We start from the raw sequence: 19,729 nt of genomic DNA on the forward strand, positions 1-19,729 counted from the left end.
CAGTCCCGTCCCTCCCCCCAACAAGGGACAACATGAATTCATTTCTGCAGAGGGGCCTGTCTTGGGGAGTAGTTAGTAGTTAGGACCAGGGCAAGCTTGTTACCAGGGACCTGGCCTAAGAATCAGTCTCCAAGGGTTAGGACTGGATAATCACATGGCCTCTAACACTAACCATCCTGAAGGGTTGTATGTTCCCCTTCTGGTTTTCGGATAATGAAAAATGGAGTTAGACTTAAAATATACACATATTTTGAAGATCTCAAGTGTAACTTTGGACAAGTTTATTAACCTCAGTTTTCTAATCTAAACATTTACACGGATGTAAAGTGACTGTCCTAATGCCGGTTCACAGCAGAATCTAAGGTGCTAGCTCTCTCTAGTTCAATGGTTGCAGAAATAGGACATGGATGGGAGGGGCACCTGGGTGGCTCAGCCAATTAAGCATTCACTTTGGCTCAGGTTATGATCTCAGTTTGTGGGTTTGAGCCCCATATTGGGCTCTGTGTTGACAGCTTAGAGCCTGAAGCCTGCCTTGGATTCTGTGTCTCCCTCTCTCTCTGCCCCTCCCCCCCCCCCCCCACACACTGTCTCTCTCTCAAAAATGAATAAATGTTAAAAAAAAAAAAAAGAAAGAAAGAAAGAACTGGGACATCAGAGATTCCTCAGAAGCCAGTCTTGAAACCCCACACCTGGATTTGAGATCACTATTATCAGTCTGGATTACAGAGAAATAAAAGCCTATAAAATCCTTCAAGAATCAGGTTTCAAGGATGTCAACTGGGCGATTAATTAGGAGACTTAACAAAGTCACTGCCCCTCCTCCTATGCAACGAAGACAAGCAGCTCTTCTTTATCCCAAGCAAAAGCTTTGGCGTCAACTTCCCTTTTGGTGGGCTCCATCTGCCTGCGTGGGCTTGGAATCCCCTGAACCAGAGAGGAAGAACCACCTCCACTGGGGCAAGAGTCCAAAGCCTGGGATTGGAGTTGTTGGGGTAACTCTTCATGGCACTTGCACCTGGGCTGGGGCAGCATCCTGGACTTCTCGCGGGCACAGCCCGCCCAACGTTGTCGGTTTGTTGGTGAAGGGGTGCCACTGGCCCTGGATGCTAGGGCTGTCCGTGTGGAAGGGCTTACGGATGCGGATCACTTCCAAGCCCGACTGGTCCGCCAGTTTCTGCACCAGCGTCGCAATCTCCGCCACTGACTTGCAGTGGATGCTCTCCTCGCGCACAGCCCCGTTAACTGGCCGAAGGGAGGGGGTGGGGGGAGAGGAAGCGGATGGATCAGGGTAAGACCAAAGGAAGGCGAGCCGGCGGGGCACCCCCCCCAGATGCCGCCCTCCAGCCCTCGTCCGACCCCACTCACGGTACTCGGCCACTACTCTGGGCACACAGCACGGCCGCGAGTTCACGTATATTACGACCCCCGGGTTCCGTCGGGCGAAGTCTGCCACCTCCCTTTCCACGAACTCCCTGAGGAAGCCCAGAAGAGTAAGCACGGCGACGCCCGACCCTGGGCGACCTCTGCCCCGAGAGCACCCCGCGCCCTGCGCCCGGCTCACCTGGCGCCGCGGGACGAGGGCGCATCGCGACTGAGGCTAAAGCTGAGACGCTGCAGCTGCTGCACGTAGCGACCCAGACCGTTGTGGAGGACACTGGCCAGAAAGCGGCTCGAGGTCCCTCGCGCCGTCATGGCTACAGCTCCCAGGCAGCCCAGCCCAACCTCGCGGGACGGGGGCGGGACGAACGCCGGGACTTCCGGTTCCGGGAACACACGCGGCCGGGGAGTTTTGCTTCCGCGGTCATGGCCCGGGGCGTGGGACAGTGACCCACGTTGCGGTCGAGAGGGGCGAGAGGAAGGTGGTGATGCGCGGCCACGGTCGCAAGCGGCACAGCTCTTGGCAGTAGAGTCGAGGGAGGACCCGGGCGCGGGGGCGAGGTGAGCGCGGGGACCGGCGGGAGCCGCCGGGTGGCGCTCTACTTGTGGTGAGTCCTCTTTGAAGGAAGGAGCGGCGAGGAGAGCCTCGAGTTGGGGGCTAGCGCCTTGAGGCCAGGAAGGGCTCAGGCGGCGGTAGAGATGAGGACGACCAGGAGATCCCCCGGAGGGGCGGGAGTGGTAAAGAGATGATCTAGACAAGGCACAGCGGTGAGGGGCAGTGTGGAGGGTCGTAGAGGTGAGGTGGCTGCACAGGGCCATGGAGACAGAGAGCCAGATAGAAGCCCACGGACGTGAAAGGGTCCTGTAGATGGCCATAGATGTGAAGTAGCAATGCGCAGGGGCTGAAGAGGATTCAGAGAGATGTTTATGAGGGAGAAGTTGGAAGAAAGAAACCACCTCCAGTGGGCTCTGTAGAGTGCTGCGCCGAGGATCCCTGGGGTCTGACCTAGCGAAGGCCCCCCGAACAAGGCACGGAAGGCATTTCAAGTAGTGACTTCCTCGGTTTGACTAGGAATGTGGGTACTCCTTCGAGGTGGGTACCCCCTCCGTATCCTGCTGCCGCTGCGTGGGGAGTGGATGGGTCGCAGGGGCCTGCCCAGAAGCCTGGCCCCAGGCCCTCCTCGAAGACGGTACAGGAAGGAGGCTCTCCCAGCCTTGGAGGTACCAGTGTTGCCTGTAACTGCAACTGAAATCCGCCAATATTTGCGGGCACGTGGGATCCCCTTCCAAGATGGCCACAGCTGCCTGCGGGCACCCAGCCCCTTTGTAAAGGCCTTGCCGCTCAAGGACCAGAATGGTGCTACTGCTTCCTTCAGCCTCTTCATTGACAAGACCACAGGCCGCTTTCTCTGCATGACCAGTCTAGCAGAGGGCAGCTGGGAAGACTTCCAGGCCAGTGTGGAGGGACGAGGAGATGGGGCCAGAGAGGGAGTCCTGCTCAGTGAGGCCCCAGAAGTGGAGGACAGTGAGGAGGTCCGGAGGATCTGGGACCGAGCTGTACCTCTCTGGGAGCTGCCTGAGCCGGAGGAGGCCCAGCTGGCTCGTGTGATGTTTGGCCTTACCAGAGTGACAGATGACACGCTCAGGCGTTTCAATGTGCGGTATTTGCGGCCGGCTCGCAGCCTTGTCTTCCCTTGGCTCTCCCCTGGAGGCCTGGGATTACGAGGCTTGAAGCTACTAGGCGCTGAAGGCCAGGGAGATGGAGTGCACTACAAGGAAACCACAATTCCCCGGCCTGGGGTCTACCATAATCTGTTTGGATTACCACTGATCAGTCGTCGAGATGTTGAGTTGGTACTGACGAGTCGTGAGCTGGACAGCCTGGCCTTGAACCAATCCACAGGGCTGCCCACCCTTGCCCTACCCCGAGGAACAGCCTGCTTACCCCCTGCCTTGCTCCCTTACCTCGAACAGTTTCGACGTATTGTGCTCTGGCTAGGAGATGACCTTCGGTCCTGGGAAGCTGCCAAGTTGTTTGCCCGAAAACTGAATCCCAAGCGATGCTCCTTGGTGCGGCCCGGAGACCGGCAGCCCCGGCCCCTGGAGGCCCTGAACCGAGGCTTAAGTCTTTCTCGTATTCTGCGTACCGCCCTGCCCGCCTGGCACAAGTCGATCGTGTCTTTCCGGCAGCTTCGGGAGGAGGTGCTAGGAGAATTGTCAGATGTGGAGCAGGCAGCTGGCATCCGCTGGAACCGCTTCCCAGACCTCAATCGTCTTTTGAAGGGACATCGGAAGGGCGAGCTGACAGTCTTCACAGGTGAGCCTTGGGAAATCACTTCTTGGGGTAAGAGGCAGAGGATCAGGTGATGAAACGCATGTGGGTTTGGGCCATGGCAAATGTTAAAGAGGAGGCTTCTCCCAACTTTGAAACCCTTGCTCCGGGTCTTAATTTTAAGGGTAGAACTTTCCTCCCTTACCCAGGTCTGTATTCAACCCCCTGCAGGGCCAACAGGCAGTGGGAAGACCACATTCATCAGTGAGTATGCCCTGGATTTGTGTACCCAGGGGGTAAACACGCTATGGGGTAGCTTTGAGATCAGCAACGTGAGACTCGCCCGGGTCATGCTGACACAGTTCGCTGTGGGGCGGCTAGAAGAGCAACTGGACAAATACGATGAGTGGGCCGACCGCTTTGAGGACCTGCCTCTCTATTTCATGACTTTCCATGGGCAGCAGAGCATCAGGTGAGATTCCAAGGCCGAGGGTTTTCAGAGAATGGGAATGCAGGAGAACAGATCCCCAGTAGAATTTTCAGGAATGTTGGCTTTTCTGCTGGGATGGTCTAGAGACTGCTTGTAATTGACTCTTGAATTCCTTGCTTCTTCCTCTTCCCAGGACTGTGATAGACACAATGCAACATGCAGTATACGTGTACGACATTTGTCATGTGGTCATCGACAATCTGCAGTTCATGATGGGGCACGAGCCGCTGTCCACAGACAGGTGACACCCTCTTGTGTAACTGGAATGCACTTGAACACGCGTGTCTTCGTAGGCAGCTGGCCCTTAGGCACACGCTGTGTTCTTGATTTCTGACCTGTGTGCCGGTACACACCACCCTGTGTGTATTTCTGCCTTCACAGACGTGTGGGTTGTGGCAGTGGGAAGTATGGAGAGGAACCTAAGTGTGAGTTCTTGGGTAGAGTGAAGTAGTGTGGGTCTGTGGCGTGGGGAGATGCGAATGAATCAAGAGTGTGTGTATGCTCTTGTGCTTCTGTCTGTGTCCGATAACCTCTTCACTTTGTTGGGGTGGGGGCAGGATTGCAGCTCAAGACTACATCGTTGGGGCCTTTCGAAAGTTTGCAACAGACAATAGCTGCCACGTGACACTGGTCATTCACCCCCGGAAGGAGGATGACGATAAGGAACTGCAGACAGCGTCCATTTTTGGCTCAGCCAAAGTGAGTGGCTTTTAGAGGAGCCCAAGCTTAGGAGGGTAGAGGGGGCAGGTGTGACCAGGGATGGCCCTCACTCAGCCTTAAATCATCTTGACTGCCCACTTAGAAGAGGCAGGAGACAGCTGTCGCTGCCTTGGGGCCATGACATGAGGAATACGTGTGCTGGGAATATAAAGGCTGATGATAGTTGGTCCTTTGCCCTCCTTGTCCTCTAAGAGCTCACATCATCCAGTCGGGAAAATAGCAAGACCGTGATTATAACTCAGTATGATAAGAGCTACAGTAGGCAACACAGGCATTGGGGGAGCCGCGAAACATCTGAGTCAGCCTGGGACATCTGGGGAGACTTCTTCACCCATTTGGGGAGAGGAGGTGTCAACAAAGGTTAGGTTGAGTTTTGGCAGACAGTAAGTGCTAAATAATTGAATAAATGGGAGGGCCTCCTGGGCAGCGGGACCAGCCCAGTCCTGGAGCTTCCAGGGCTACACTGAGTGCCTGTTACATGGCAGGCCGGCTGGGCACAGGGCATACAGGGTGGGGAGCACAAACTGTGCCACAATGGAACAGACATGGAGCTAGGGAAGAGAGTAACACAGAAGTGGGAAGATGATGGTTCGTTCTTTGTTTATGGGGATCAAGAATGGTCTCTGATAAAGCGTGACATTCTTTTTTTTAAATTTTTTTTTTTTTTTTAGCGTTTTATTTATTTTTGAGACAGGGAGAGACAGAGCATGAACAGGGGAGGGGCAGAGAGAGAGGGAGACACAGAATCTGAAACAGGCTCCAGGCGCTGAGCTGTCAGCACAGAGCCCGACGCGGGGCTCGAACTCACGGACCGCGAGATCATGACCTGAGCCGAAGTCAGCCGCTTAACCGACTGAGCCACCCAGGTGCCCTAAAGTGTGACATTCTGATAGAGACCTGAGTGATGATAAGCAGGGGTTGAGTGGGGTGGTGGGCTGTGGAAAAGTGTTACAATCAGAGGGAATGGCGTGTACAGAATCTACGGCAGCAGTGAGTAGTCAAGGAACTGAAGGATTCAGGTGGCCCCAGGTTGTGGTCAGTAGTCCATGGCTTTGCCATTCTTCCCTGGACCCTCAACCTTCCTTTTTACTTCTCATATGTCTTCTTCTCACTGCTCCTTCCTCCTTTTGCCCCCATCCCCCAGGCAAGCCAGGAAGCGGACAACGTTCTGATCCTACAGGACAGGAAATTGGTAACTGGTCCAGGGAAACGGTATCTGCAGGTGTCCAAGAACCGCTTTGATGGAGACGTAGGTGTCTTCCCACTTGAATTCAACAAGAGCTCTCTTACCTTCTCCATACCACCAAAGAGCAAGGCTCGGCTCAAGAAGGTCAAGGATGACAATGGGCTAGCGACCAAAAAGCCCTCTTCTGGCAAAAAGGGGGCTGTGCCCCAGAACTCTGAGACTTGCTTGGATCAGGCCCACCAGCCCTGCCAGCCAGACCCCTCCAAGCCCTCCAGGTGAAGGCCGTTCAGAGCCGGACACTGAAATGAGCCTGGCCGGACAGGCAGGGGCATAGACTTTTTTAGCCCTCTGCCAAGACTACCTCTGTCCTGTGGGCCTAAGCTAGGGGTCCTCCACAGAGGGTCCTAACCTAGGGCAGAGTTCCATAGTGAGAGACTTGAGAACTTCCTGTGTGCCAGGCTTCGTTCTAGGTCCTGGGAATACAGCACTGACAAGACAGATGAGCTCCCTGCCTCCCTAGAACCTGCAGTCTGATAAGCAAGACAAGAGAAATAATGAACAAACACAAAACGTATTTTTAGACAGTGAGATACACCATGAAGAAAAGAAAACAGGGCAATACGTACAGCCTAGTGTAGATTAAGGTCGGAACAGATATCTCTAAGCAGAGGACATCGGAGATGGGGCTTAAAGGACTAGGACTGAGCCGTGTGAACATCTGGAGAAAGAGGGATCCAAGCAGAGCGGAAATGAGATACAGAGGCCCTGAGGTGGGAATGAGCAAATTGAGTTCAAAGCAGGGGGTTCAGGCCCCCTGAACGTAGAAGGGAATAGAGGACTTCTTGCCAAACTCAAACCTAGGCTTGTGGAGCCAAAGGGTGACATGGTGGGTACCAGACTCCTCTGTTGCCCATTCTGGACCCTGCCATGAGGTGGCACTTCCTACCATTGATTGGATCCTAGGTGCTTGACCCTGTAGTATCAGGGCCCCAAAGGTGGAAGCTGGCCAGAGAGCCATGGAAGGAAGCGGAGCCCAGAGTGCCTGCCACATGGACACAGATTCCATATTCTGTCACCTCAGACCAGTGGTGTGAATAGTCATGACTTTTTGTAGAGCCTTTTCTAGTTTTACTGAAAACAGTTTTTCCATTGCCTTGGTTTCTGTGTTTTTTCTTATTTGTCCACCAGGTGTCTCCCCGGTCTAGAACTGGATTTTCCTCTTGCTTTCAATAGGGAATCTTAGCTGTGCACTCCCAAGGAAACGGGCATTAAAGGGCCTTCACCCACACAACCCCTTATACCTCTTCTTGGCTTAGGGATGACAGAATGGTGTCTCTTTATCCTTATCTTCCCTGAAGATCTCCATGTGATTCCTGGCACGGGTGTGGGTCACTGGGCCGCATGTCTAGGCCCTGCCTGACCAGCTGTCCCTCAGTGATATGAGCCACTCACTGACCTGAGTGCGGGTTCCGCATGCTGCCTTCTTATTGGACTCCCCATCCATTTTCCTCATCCTTGTACACTCAGTGTTTGTCTTATGTCAGTATGTGTCAGAACTCCTAGGATTCTTTAAAAATGAAGAACCTAGGGCCTACTCCCCTCCCCCCCAACACACACACACAGATGTTTCTGATTCTAGAGGTTTGGGAAAAGTTACAGGATTTCTTGTCTTTAACAAGTACTGAAGGGGATTGTCATGTAAGAGACTTGTGAAAAATAGTTCTAAATGATGGCACTTTTCCATCTCACTTCCTCTGATACCCTTAAGCCCTATTTTCCCTTTAGATTTGCATGCAAGAGTGGTCAGAATGTCAGGTGTCCTGAGGGAGCTGGGGAGAAGCCTTTTGTAAGGGTAGGCGGAGGTTTCCTGCTCCCTCCAGGCAGGGCTGCCTTATCAGGTTCCCCCAGTCCACCTAAGCGGGCTTCTGGGGCCCTGTGGAAGGCTCTGGGCTCTCTGGTCTGTTGGGTGTGAGAACTATGGCTACAGCTGACTCCTGAAATAGACCCTGGAACAAAGCTGTTCTCTGGGGAAGAACCTGTGGGGGAGGGAGGGGGTAGTTCCTCCAGGGCCTCCCTTCTTGGGGGTCTCCCAGACTGGCTGGAGCCAGGCCTCCTAATCCCGCAGTAATCATTCCCAGCCGCTGGCTGGTCTAGGCCTCATCCAGGGTCTGTAACAACGTCAGCCATGCCTTCCAGATGCACACCACCAGGTCAGTCCTACCTCTAAGGATGTGGGTTCTACATCCCACATTCTGATCTACTGGGAACTCCCGGTGAGTTCTCAGGAAATCTCTGAGGTCCCTGTGAATTGGTGATAGAGGGACAGACACACACTTGCCTGTTTGTCTTGCCCCACTCTCCTAGCAGACTCCCTGCCCGGCACAATCGAGAATAATGATGGGGGGCAGGGGAAGCTAATGCTCCCCCAGCCCTCCCCCTACACAAACACATTCCATTGCACCCCTGTCTTAAACTCCTCACATCAAGATTAGCCCAAAGTATGTTCAAGAGTCCCAGGAGCCTAGAAAGCAGTGGGGGAATCCCTGGGAGCCACTGTCCCTGTACCCAACCAGAGCAGATTAAGTCAAATTACCCTGGTTCTGCCTATGTCCAATTGGGTATTAAGAATCTCCTTGAGCATTCAGGAAGGGCCTGGCCAAGCAGAGTCCAGCTGGATCTGCAGCTCTCTCAGATTCCGGGTCACATTTGTCTGTGAGGGGGGCAGCTTCAGTCCTCCAGCAGCTTCGTTACTGCAGATGGGTTTGAGAAGGGACTAAATTCACTGCACTCCCGCTGCCCAAGTATTCAGGCTGCGAGTGTGGCCCAGATGCCTATAGACCTCGCAGTCTGTGCCTTCCCACAGGCCACCTCGGGTGCCATGGAGGGAGGGAGCCCTAGGTGCCTCCCTGCAATACAAGGCAACTTCCTGTTTGTGCCTATGGGTGGAACTTTATGAGTCGAAGGGAAGCCTGGCCCCTGCTCTGTGGGGGGCCAGAACTGGCAAGCACACTCACCTGGGCAGACACCTACTCCAGGGGAGAGGGAAGGTAGTTGTGCTAGGGCAGCTCTGACCCGAGGGTGGGGCGGGGTCTGTTTTGGTGAAACCTGAGCCTTCTTTGTCTGCTTCCTAGGGGTTTTCCCGGTGCCTAGGGAAGGAGCCGAGAGTGGACTCGGTTTGGCTCCCCACAGGGCCGGGCAGGTGGCAGTAAAGCCCTATCGCCAACTTGGTTAGGGCCCCCAGGTAGTTTAGCTCTCGGTCACGTGCTGCTCGGCCCTTTCCCAGGTCGAAAGCCAAATCCAGAAGGCTGTGAAGTCGGAGGCCAGCGGAGCAGCCTCAGGCCACCGTTGAGCTACTGCTGGGCTGGATACCGGGTCGGCTGCTGAGGGGGTGCTGGGCAGACCACTCCCCTCCTGGGCCGGGGGCGCGGCCTCAGCCGCCCCGCCCCGCTCCACCAGGCCCGGCCAGGCGGGCGCCCGGAGTCCGGAGCCCGGAGCTGGCTGGGAGCCGGCGGATCTGCGGCGAGGAGGTGCCCGAGCTGGAGCAGGAGCTGGGCGGGAGCTGGAGCGGCGGCGCAGGTGGCGCTGGGTGAGTGGTGGGGACACGGAGGTATCGGAACTCCAGCCTTCCACACGTCCCGGCTCCGGAGCGAACTTTCCCGATCTGGGGAAGCCGGGGACTGGAGTGAGAAAGGGGTCCCCACTCTGGGCGACGGGGGCGGGGCGCAGGCGAGGAGTCTGAACAGGGAACCGACACAAACTCACACCAGCGGGCACACACACGCGCGCACACAGACCCACGCACTTGGGACACACGAACACACGTGCATTCAGGAAAGGACGCGCCCCATAGATTACCCCTGCAGTCCCTGGAGCAGCGCCACTGGCCCGCACGGACCCCCAGCGGACAGAGCGCTCTGCTGTCGCGCACTTGACGGGGGTTGGAGATAAAGGGCTGCCCTGTGACCGCCGACGGGGACGGGCCGGGTGGGACACCTCCCGAGGTTCCTGCTTCCTGGCCGCCCACAGGTGAAGACTTAGACGTAAACAGGCGCCCAGCACGTGATCGCTTCGCAGACAAGTGGGCTGTGCTCCCCCACCCGCGCATCAGGGCGAGGACCTCCCTCCCCAGTCCTGGGCGAGTCTGCAAGGTCTCCAGCCGAGCAGTATTCCATTCTCCTTCCAGAGAAGTGTTAAACCTTCCCACAGAAGTGGGAACAGAACGCCCCCTGGAGTCCGGGTAGCGCAGGACCGGAGACTTGCACTGGGTGGGGTGACCTGGGCTCCTCTCCTTCCTTCACCCGAACATGTTCGTGGTGCCCTCATCCCTGAAGGTATGGAAGAAGGGAGTTATTTTTGATGGCAGTGTACAGCAGCCCCTGCCCCATACCTCCAGTCCAGGGAGCAGCTGCCTGAGCCTTAGTGGGTCCCCTTCCTACCACTCTCCTCCTTGCACAACTGGGAGCTCTTCCCCCCAATGTAGGAGCAGAAAGCCCACTTCTGCGAGGGTGGGAGCCCTTTCCCGGACAATGCATGAGGGTAAATGTCCCTAAATACAAGAGTGGGCCTATCTCCCTCCCCTAGAAGGGAGGATGAGCCCCCTCCCTCAGGGAATGAGGGAGTGGGCAGCGGCCTTCTGCCTCCCTCACCGCCCCACCCTCCACTCCTACACACATGCTGAGCCCAGCTGCTGCCTGAGCTTCTGGGCTGGCTGCCAGAAAGGGGAGGAGGCTCCTGGTGCCCCAAGAGGCTGGGATCAGGGCAAGGCCAGGGGAGGGGGTCTCTACTGGGGAGGGGGGGGGGCTCAGTCTGTTCTTGTAAGGCTCAGGGTCTGGGATGAGCCTGAGGGTAGTTGGGTTATGTCTCCCTTTCCAGGGAAAAAGAAAGAAAAACAACCCTTTCCATAGAGCTAAAAATAGAGCTGAGAGCTGGCCAGGGCTGTGGCCTGGAAGGGGGGGATGCTCCTTCCTGGGGCAGAGGAGCTCTGGCAGGCCTTGGCCTTGGGGGTGGGGTTGCAAGTAGGGGGTGGGAAGCTGTTCTTGCCCAGGGGTGTGGGCATCAGCTGACCTGACTGGGGCACAGAGACCCTTCGGGGAAAGTCTGTGTGGTAGAATGTTTGTGAAACTCACTGTTTATGAAAGTTGTCTGTGAATGAGACCACCAATGTGTGAAAGATGCTTAGGAGAGGAAGCCTATTTAAGATCGTGAGTCGGTAGTAAGGACTTTGAGTTGTTGTGAAAGACTGTGCACAACAAAGTTTGTGACACGGAGTATGTCTGTGTGTGCGGTGGCCTGAAAGATTATGGAAAGGAGCGTGGAATCACGTGATGGATGAGACTGTGTGATTGTGGCTGCGTGGGACTGCATGTGGGAAAGGTCGTGTGGGTGTTATGAAGACTGGTGTTTGCCAGAAGGTGAGAATATCTGCGACCCTGAGAAGGCAGAGGAATGTTGTCAGCTGTGAGGCTGGTGTAGGTTTGGACCGGCTCACCCCAGTGATTGTTGGGGGATCAGGGGCTGCGCCTCTCTCCCAGCAATGACCTCCTTCTTAAATGATTCTGAGGGAAGGTTGGGGAGCAGAGGGCCGCGCCTGAGACAGGCCTGGGCTCGCGCAGGAGAGGGTACAGGGCCGGGGAGTCGTGTAGAGGCCCCCAAGGTGGAGGGCGAGGGGGTGACTGAGTGTATTCACCGAATGCGCCGCCAGGTGGCACCGCCTCCGCAAGTCCAAATATTCCTCCGCCAACCGCTGGGGGTAGGGGGGGCAGGCCCGGCGCGAGCCTCGGCCCCCGACTCATCCTGGGGCGCAGGGTCCCGGTAGCAGGGGTTGGGGCGGGGGAGGGGCAGCCGACCCTTGGCGTCTCGCTCTGGACTCCGAAGCCCGAGAGTGTGTCTTGCGGGGGAGGCTTCGACCGAAGAAGCGGAGGGGGAAGGGCGGCCGCCTTGGCGCCCGGCCCTTTGTGCTCGAACAATGACCAGCTGCCGCTGGCCCCGGGGCCCGGGTAGGGGTACAGGGTGACCCGCGGCCGCGGCCGAGTCCTAAGCCGACCGGCTCTCGGAGCGGGGGCGCGGGGGGACGGGGATCCTGGGTCCCCCGGCGCAGCCCCCGCGTGCGCCTGGTCGGCCTCGCGTGACGCGGGGTGCCTGCGCGTGTCCGCGCCCGGGGCGGGGACGCCCCTCCGACCCCTCCCCCACGCTGCGCCGCCCACTCGGGCCGGACGGGGGCCGGCCGGGCTAGGGGCGCCGCGGAGGCGGGGCCGGGCCGGGCGGCTCCGAGTGGCCGCGCGCGGGCTGGAGTCGGGCGGCGCGCCTGTGGAGCGCTGGGGGCGGCCCGGGGCTGAGCATGGAGCGGCGCGGCGGAGGTGAGGGGGAGGGGGGGCCGGGCTGGGAGGCGACCCGGGGGCGCCCCCAACTTGTGCGCGGCGGTGGGCGGGTGGGGAGGAGGCGTCCCCCAGCCGCCCGCACTTAATAGAGGCGGGGAGGGGGGGTGTCGGGGGGGCCCTGGAGGGGGGGTTGGGGGCTCCCGGCTTCCTATCGCGGAATGCGAACTCGTGATCCCAGACTCGATCCCGCTTGACTAGTCCTTGGAGTTTGGTGGGGGGGAGACTTTCCCCAACTCTTCAGCCCCCAGAACAGGTCTGCGGGAGTTGGGCTTAGCCAGACCTGCCCGGGGCCCTGGCCGAAGCCAGCACCCGGCTGCCCCCGGCCCACGAAGGGGGTGTGCGTGCGCTGTGCCAGAGTGATTACTCAAGGAGTGCTGGGAGAGCCAGGGGTTCCCTTTCCCACAGACACAACGCGTTTCTCAAAATGGAGCCTCCACTTGCCCCTCCTCTCTCGGGCTCCCGCTCTTGGAGCCCGGCTGGCTGGGCCTGGCTTTCCAGAGGCCTGGCTCTGGCTCCTTGGGCGTCTGGCTCTCGGGGCCCAGCTTCCATGTCTCTTCTGGGGTTAGGGGCCCCTGGCTCTGTGGGGTTCAGGTCCCTGGGCTCACTGGTTCAGCCTGTCTCCCTGTCTGCCTGACCCTGGGGTCTCTCTTGAGTCTTTGTCTCTGGTCGTTTGGGCCCCTGTCTTTCTCTGAGTCCGCCTGTCTCCTCCCCTTACTTCTCACTTTCTCAGTGCTCACTGAAGTGGGCAAATGCAGACAGAGGTGCCAGCCTCCACTGCCCCCTAAGAAACCCCTAACCCCACAGCTTTCTCCATGCCCTGGAGTGGTGGGGGAGAGGGCAGAGAGGCGGTGCCCCGGCTGCCTGGCTCGGGGCTGGCACTTGCCGATGGGCTCAGCGCACCCCCACCCCCCCCCACCCCCGCTTCCAGGCTCAGCCTGGATACCTTCCCGGTTCTCATGGTCTCCTGACTTGAGTGGGGAGTGGAGGGGGAGCCTCGTGCAATACAAGCAAGAAAGAAGGGGAACGGACCCGGCAAAGGAGTCAGATAATGTGTCTGTCCTTTCCCCACACTCGAATGAGTGACAGAAACCAGGCTCCTGCTCACCTAGGTGGCCCTGCTTGCCACCCAGGCTCCCAGCCACTCTCACACATGCTCTGTGCACACACTGCTCGGCACCCGCTTGTGCACACTCACTTCCCTGTTCGTATGCAGTTTCCACGTAAACTCATGTACATGTGAATGGACATCTATCCAAAGATGTTCTCTTCTCTCAGTCACGTTCATACAGCACAAATTTACTACATATGCAGTTACCACTTTTACGTATTTCCTAAGAGTGATCCGGAGGCACGCACATACTCGTGCACTTATGAACTCACACATACGAATATATGAATGTACTCATACCTCTAGTCAAACATACATACACTCAGATGCACTCGCGTTTTCACACATTTTCACATACACGCGAAGTAAGTTCATTTCCATGCGCCTGTGCACAGCCCGACACACGCCGATGAGTACAAACGCACACTCCTGTTCCGACTCGATTCTGTCCGCTTCTTGGCCCCCGCTCTGCATGATGATTTCAGCAGATGCCTGAGTCCTGGTCTTCGGCCTCAGGACTGGGGAGGGAGTTCCGGGCGGAGACTTGCTGTCGGCTTCCAGGAAGGAGCAGAGCCTGGGGAGGTGGAGCCCTCTTCCCTGGGTTCCAGGGAAATGAGATCTTAGTGCAGCTGCCAAAGGTGATGGTGGGGCTTCTACCCTCATCCCCTCCGGGTTACTCTGGGGAATGTCTAAAGCCGCATGGTTTCTTAGAGGTTGGTGGCATGCCTGTGTAGGCTCCTTTAGGCCTGATTGATTGGGTATGGTGAGGCCAGGAATTGTCATGGAAACACGCATGAGCCTGTATCCACCTCTGGAAGGCGGGAGACCCCAGAGGGCACCTGTGGGCTCCCTAAAAGCTCTGGGTTTCTTGTTTGGTCAGCTCCACCCTTGCTGCCTCTCTGTCTGGGAGAAACTGAGGCCCAGCTGGGGGAGGCTGGGCACTGCCTGGCCTTGGCTCTTTATTCCCTAATTGCCATCTGAGTTGCTGCTGACTCTGTCCCTGAGGTTGCCTGTGCCCAAACTGCCCTCTAATGAGGCCACCTGTCCTAGGGGACCAGGAACATGTGCTGGGAGCTGGCAGAGAGCTCCCTCCTAAACTTGAGTCCTAGCCTCCATGAGGGATGCAGGTTTAGGCTGGGGCCTGGGCCTCTGTGTTAAGGGCCCTGCGTAACCACCAGGCCTCACATCCCATCATCATCTTTGCTTGTAGAGTCAGTCCTTAGCCCTGTTCAGACCAGAGTTGGGCAGTGGCCTGGGTCCCAGGAAGAAGTCAGGTTCATGCTAGTGCTTGGAGGGGGAAGTTGCGGGCAATCAGGGGGCTGTTTGTCCTGGGACGCGGGGTCAGGAGAGGGACTCAGGGACTCGGATAGGGAGGGACCTCAAGGTGAAGGGACTCTTACACCCCTGCCCTGCTCACAGGTTCCCCTGGAGGCCCTTGGCCAGGCCTGAGCCCCTGTCGCCATGGCCATTGTGCAGACTCTGCCAGTGCCACTGGAGCCCACTCCTGAGGCCACCACTGCCCCACAACCTCCAGCCATGGGCAGCGTGAGCAGCCTCATCTCAGGCCGGCCCTGCCCTGGGGGGCCAGCTCCCCCCCGCCACCACGGACCCTCTGGGCCCACCTTCTTCCGCCAGCAGGATGGCCTGCTACGGGGTGGCTATGAGGCACAGGAGCCACTGTGCCCAGCTGTGCCCCCTAGGAAGGCCGTCCCTGGTACCAGCTTCACCTACATCAACGAGGACTTCCGGACAGAGTCACCCCCCAGCCCGAGCAGTGACCTTGAGGATGCCCGAGAGCAGCGGGCACGCAATGCCCATCTTCGCGGCCCCCCACCCAAGCTCATCCCTGTCTCTGGAAAGCTGGAGAAGGTGAGGACCAGCCCTTCCTTTGGGGCCTGGGTGGAATCAGGAGCCCCTGAAGAAGCCGGAATTTGAGGGTCGATTCAGAGGAAAGAATGTGGGCTCCCGATTCACCAGACCTGGGTTCTAATCCCAGCTCTGCCTCCTTCTAGCTGCATGACCTTAGGAAAATCACTTAACCTTTCTGAGCCAAAGTTTCTGCATCTGTAAAATGGAGGTAATGGGTTAGCTCTCATGTGATCGTTGTGAGCATTCGCTCAAATAACGTACGTAAGGGTTTAGCCTAGTACCTGTCACATAACGTACTCAATAAGTGTCAGCTGCTCAAATTACTGTTACTGCACAACAACTACATGTCTGACGTTGACCGAGGTCTTTGACTTTGCTGAGCCTCCGTTTCATCATCTGTAATATGGGGATACTGATGATATTTTACTTGTATGGCTGTTGTAATGATTAGAGATGAACCTTTTAAATTGCTTGATGTAGAGGACATCAGGAGGCCCTCAGCCGGTGGTAGCATTTATTATTAACATGTGGGGATCGGGACCCCAGATGGGAGGGCAGGGAGTATGATAAGGGCTTTGAAAGATTGGGCAGCTGATCCCCAGTGTCCCATGGCACCTCATTTCAGAACATGGAGAAAATCCTGATCCGCCCAACAGCCTTCAAGCCAGTGCTGCCCAAACCTCGAGGGGCACCATCCCTACCTAGCTTCCTGGGTCCTCGGGCCGCCGGACTGTCTGGGAGCCAGGGCAGCCTAACACAGCTGTTTGGGGGCCCTGCCTCGTCCTCCTCTTCCTCCTCCTCCTCGGCTGCTGACAAACCCCTGGCACTGAGTGGCTGGGCCAGTGGCTGCCCATCGGGGACACTGTCTGACTCCGGCCGAAATTCACTGTCCAGCCTGCCCACCTACAGCACCGGGGGTGCAGAGCCAGCCAACGGCTCCCCAGGCGGGCACCTGCCCTCCCACGGCCCCGGGCGGGGGGCACTGCCGGGTCCAGCCAGAGGGGCCCCTACTGGGCCCTCCCACTCGGACAGTGGTCGGTCTTCCTCCAGCAAGAGCACAGGCTCCCTGGGAGGCCGTGTGGCTGGGGGGCTCTTGGGCAGCGGTGCCCGGGCCTCCCCTGACAGCGGCTCCTGTGGGGAGCGCTCTCCGCCCCCGCCCCCACCCCCGCCACCCCCTTCGGATGAGGCCCTGCTGCACTGTGTCCTGGAAGGAAAGCTCCGAGACCGTGAGGCAGAGCTGCAGCAGCTGCGGGACAGTCTGGACGAGAGTGAGGTGACCATGTGTCAGGTGTGGTCAGCAGCGATAATGGGGGTGGCATGGCAGGACATCCAGAGGTGCTGGGGAGTCCGAGGAGCATTTCTGTTTGTGCTGGGTGGGGGGGGGGCGGTCCCCAGCCCAGCTGTCCGGCGTAACCTGCAGAGTGGTAAGGAATCGAAGCCAGCACCACCGTCTGCTGTCTTTCAGACTTGAGCAAGATACTTAATGGTACTGAGCCTCGGTTTCCTCATCTATAAATGGAGATATTTATCATGAGGATGAAGTAAGGCAAAGGCTGTAAAGTGCTTAGAATAAACGCCTGGCACCTAGAAACTCCTACGGAAGCGCTTGCTGTTATGGATATTGTTTCTAGCGTCCTAAAAGTGGTTGTGATTATTGTCGCAATCATTATCCCGTGGCAGCGGAGCCTGCCGTCCCTGAGCCCAGCCACTGGGCCGCCAGAGCAGTCGGTGACCGGGGAGTTGTGGGCGGGCGGGGCTCGGGGTCCGGAGTGGGGGAGCCGCCAGGACCCAGGGCCGCCTTGTCATCCCCAGGCTTACGAGGACCGGCAGCGGCACTGGCCGCGGGAGCGCGAGGCCCTGCGGGAGGACGGTGCGGCCCAGGCACAGCGGGCACAGCGGGCCCAACAGCTGCTGCAGCTGCAGGTATTCCAGCTGCAGCAGGAGAAGCGGCAGCTGCAGGACGACTTTGCACAGCTGCTGCAGGAACGGGAGCAGCTGGAGCGGCGCTGCGCCACCTTCGAGCGGGAGCAGCGGGAGCTCGGGCCGAGGCTCGAGGAGACCAAGTGGGAGGTGGGCCAGACCAGGAGGGGCAGGGAGCGGGGCCTGCTGGGAAAAGGAGTCCAGCCATACCCACCCCCTCTGGCCTGCTACTCCTAGAGGACCCCCCCACCCTCCCCTCTGTGAGATGAAGCTCCCCCTCTGACCTTCCTTTCTGGGTGGGGGTCTCCCTGTGCCACCCTCGTGGGGTGTGAGATGAAGCTCCCCCTCTGACCTTCCTTTCTGGGTGGGGGTCTCCCTGTGCCACCCTCGTGGGGCTCCTCAGCAGTCGGGTTTAGCGCTCACACAGCCAGTGGTGTTCCCACCCGTTGCCTCCTGACCAGTTAAGAACGTAGTGCTGCTGTGTGCCGGGCACCATTCTATGTCATATGGGGGGGATCTTCTAATCCTCATAACAGCCCTGCCAGCTGGGTGTTGTTAACATCCCCGTTTGAGGAAACTGAGGCCCAGAAAGGCTGGAGCCCAGAATTACAGCTAGTCCGTGGCAGGGCTGAGATTTGAACTCAGGCCATCTGGCTCTAGTGTCTATGCTGTTAACCAAGACACCGCGGTGCCTGCCTGTGGAAATGTGGGCACTGCCCTCAACCGCACCCACTCCTGCACGGCCTGCCCCCAGCCTGTCCCCAGGGCTCGGTGGTGCTTCACGATGGTTTAAAGACACCTGCTCTGAAGGAGAAAGATCTGGATCCGTATTTCCCTTCAGCCACTTACCAGCTGTATGGCTCTGGACATATCACTAAGCTTGCCTCAGTGTCCCCATCTGTGTTACGGGTGTCACGATCAGAGAGCCTCTCCCCACATACCCTGCGTGATGTCAGGGCCTGACCCCCCGGGAGAACTCTTCTCACCATCCTTCTCCATTCCTCCCCCCTCAACAGGTGTGCCAGAAGTCAGGCGAGATCTCCCTGCTGAAGCAGCAACTGAAGGAGTCTCAGGCGGAGCTGGTGCAGAAGGGCAGCGAGCTGGTGGCGCTGCGGGTGGCGCTGCGAGAAGCCCGAGCCGCACTACGGGTCAGTGAGGGCCGGGCGCGGGGCCTGCAGGAGGCGGCCCGGGCTCGGGAGCTGGAGCTGGAGGCCTGTTCCCAGGAGCTGCAGCGGCACCGCCAGGAGGCCGAGCGGCTGCGAGAGAAAGCCGGCCAGTTGGACACCGAGGCCGCCGGACTCCGGGAACCCCCCGCGCCACCTGCCACCGCCGACCCCTTCCTCCTGGCGGAGAGCGATGAGGCCAAGGTGCAGCGGGCAGCGGCCGGGGTGGGGGGCAGCCTGCGGGCCCAGGTGGAGAGGCTACGGGCAGAGCTGCAGCGGGAGCGGCGGCGGGGCGAGGAGCAGCGGGACAGCTTCGAGGGCGAGCGGCTGGCCTGGCAGGCGGAGAAGGAGCAGGTGATCCGCTACCAGAAGCAGCTGCAGCACAACTACATCCAGATGTACCGGCGCAACCGGCAGCTGGAGCAGGAGCTGCAGCAGCTCAGCCTGGAGCTGGAGGCTCGGGAGCTCGCCGACCTGGGCCTGGCCGAGCCGGCCCCCTGCATCTGCCTGGAGGAGATCACCGCCACCGAAATCTAGGGCGCTCGGCGTCCCGGATCTGCGGGGAGCCTTGCCGAAGGGGGGGGGGGCGGGAGCCTCAGGTCCACTGAGGGCCCCAGAGCCGCCCGTCCCCCCACCCCGGGGGTCCAGGCCTCTGGGCCTCTGCCAAGAACTTGGGGCTGCCCTGTGACTCGGATGAGCAAGATCAGACTCCTCGAAGGTCCCCGTGTTCACTGTCACACAGAGGTTCCTGCTCACTCGACCCGTTTCACTCCCCAGCTGCCGCCATTGCCACTCTGCCGACCGCATTCATCCCAGACGCCCGGGGTGGGGGGGGGGGACGGGGGGTGCTGGGAAGAAGAAGGGGTTCCCTCGTTTCCACACTCCCCTACCCCGAAGCCAGAGAGAGCCAGACAGTGCCAGCTGCTCCAGATGTGCCTGCCCCCACCCTGCCCGTGTCGGGCGACAGGGCTGGGACTGGGGTCTGACCCCCAGGTTCCAGCTCTGCAGCCTGTCTCCCAGGGTGAGGGGCTGTAGTCAGACCAAAGGAAGAACTCAGAAACGTCTTGTTTATTTGTGTTTGTGACCAAGTGGCCCCTCCCCACACCCAGGTTTATGGCCTCGTTTTCACTTGTATATTTTTCCACACTGTAAATTTCTTGTACAAACCCAAAGAAACAAATTAAAAATTTTTCTGTTTGTAAAAAAAGACAAGGGTGCTAGAGAGAGTTGATGGGAACTTCTTTGAC

The 19,729-nt window shown here is 58.5% G+C and overlaps 4 protein-coding genes across 10 annotated transcripts; 2 read left to right on the forward strand and 2 right to left on the reverse strand.

The window, feature by feature from the left end:
* Positions 1-259: 259 nt before the first annotated feature.
* MRPL43 (mitochondrial ribosomal protein L43) lies at positions 260-1,742 on the reverse strand. Its single transcript, XM_015063027.3, has 3 exons — positions 1,562-1,742; positions 1,366-1,472; positions 260-1,242 (listed from the first exon to the last, which is right to left on the reverse strand). The coding sequence occupies exons 1-3, from the start codon at positions 1,690-1,692 to the stop codon at positions 1,001-1,003; spliced, it is 480 nt and encodes a 159-aa protein (XP_014918513.2). The 5' UTR covers positions 1,693-1,742; the 3' UTR covers positions 260-1,000.
* A 24-nt stretch (positions 1,743-1,766) lies between these two features.
* Positions 1,767-7,202, forward strand: TWNK (twinkle mtDNA helicase). Its single transcript, XM_015063028.3, has 5 exons — positions 1,767-3,694; positions 3,881-4,121; positions 4,273-4,380; positions 4,697-4,838; positions 6,004-7,202. The coding sequence occupies exons 1-5, from the start codon at positions 2,452-2,454 to the stop codon at positions 6,322-6,324; spliced, it is 2,055 nt and encodes a 684-aa protein (XP_014918514.3). The 5' UTR covers positions 1,767-2,451; the 3' UTR covers positions 6,325-7,202.
* Positions 7,203-9,198: 1,996 nt separating this feature from the next.
* On the forward strand, positions 9,199-19,694 carry LZTS2 (leucine zipper tumor suppressor 2). Of its 7 annotated transcripts, none has more exons than XM_053207354.1 (6): positions 9,615-9,631; positions 14,741-14,804; positions 14,950-15,399; positions 16,025-16,687; positions 17,212-17,469; positions 18,336-19,694. In XM_053207354.1, exons 3-6 carry the CDS (start codon positions 14,992-14,994, stop codon positions 19,017-19,019), a joined length of 2,013 nt encoding a protein of 670 aa, XP_053063329.1. In that variant the 5' UTR covers positions 9,615-9,631; positions 14,741-14,804; positions 14,950-14,991; the 3' UTR covers positions 19,020-19,694. The 7 variants fall into 7 exon arrangements, with proteins under 7 accessions (XP_026918692.1, XP_053063329.1, XP_053063330.1 ...); XM_027062893.2 differs by lacking the exon at positions 9,615-9,631 and adding an exon at positions 12,054-12,401; XM_027062891.2 differs by lacking the exon at positions 14,741-14,804 and having other exon boundaries at positions 9,199-9,631.
* Positions 9,503-14,004, reverse strand: LOC128312580 (basic proline-rich protein-like). Its single transcript, XM_053207116.1, has 4 exons — positions 13,889-14,004; positions 11,732-12,540; positions 9,901-10,370; positions 9,503-9,706 (listed from the first exon to the last, which is right to left on the reverse strand). The coding sequence occupies exons 1-3, from the start codon at positions 14,002-14,004 to the stop codon at positions 10,150-10,152; spliced, it is 1,146 nt and encodes a 381-aa protein (XP_053063091.1). The 3' UTR covers positions 9,503-9,706; positions 9,901-10,149.
* Positions 19,695-19,729: the final 35 nt, after the last annotated feature.

Source organism: Acinonyx jubatus, chromosome D2, assembly GCF_027475565.1.
Source record: "Acinonyx jubatus isolate Ajub_Pintada_27869175 chromosome D2, VMU_Ajub_asm_v1.0, whole genome shotgun sequence".
Taxonomy (NCBI): domain Eukaryota; kingdom Metazoa; phylum Chordata; class Mammalia; order Carnivora; family Felidae; genus Acinonyx; species Acinonyx jubatus.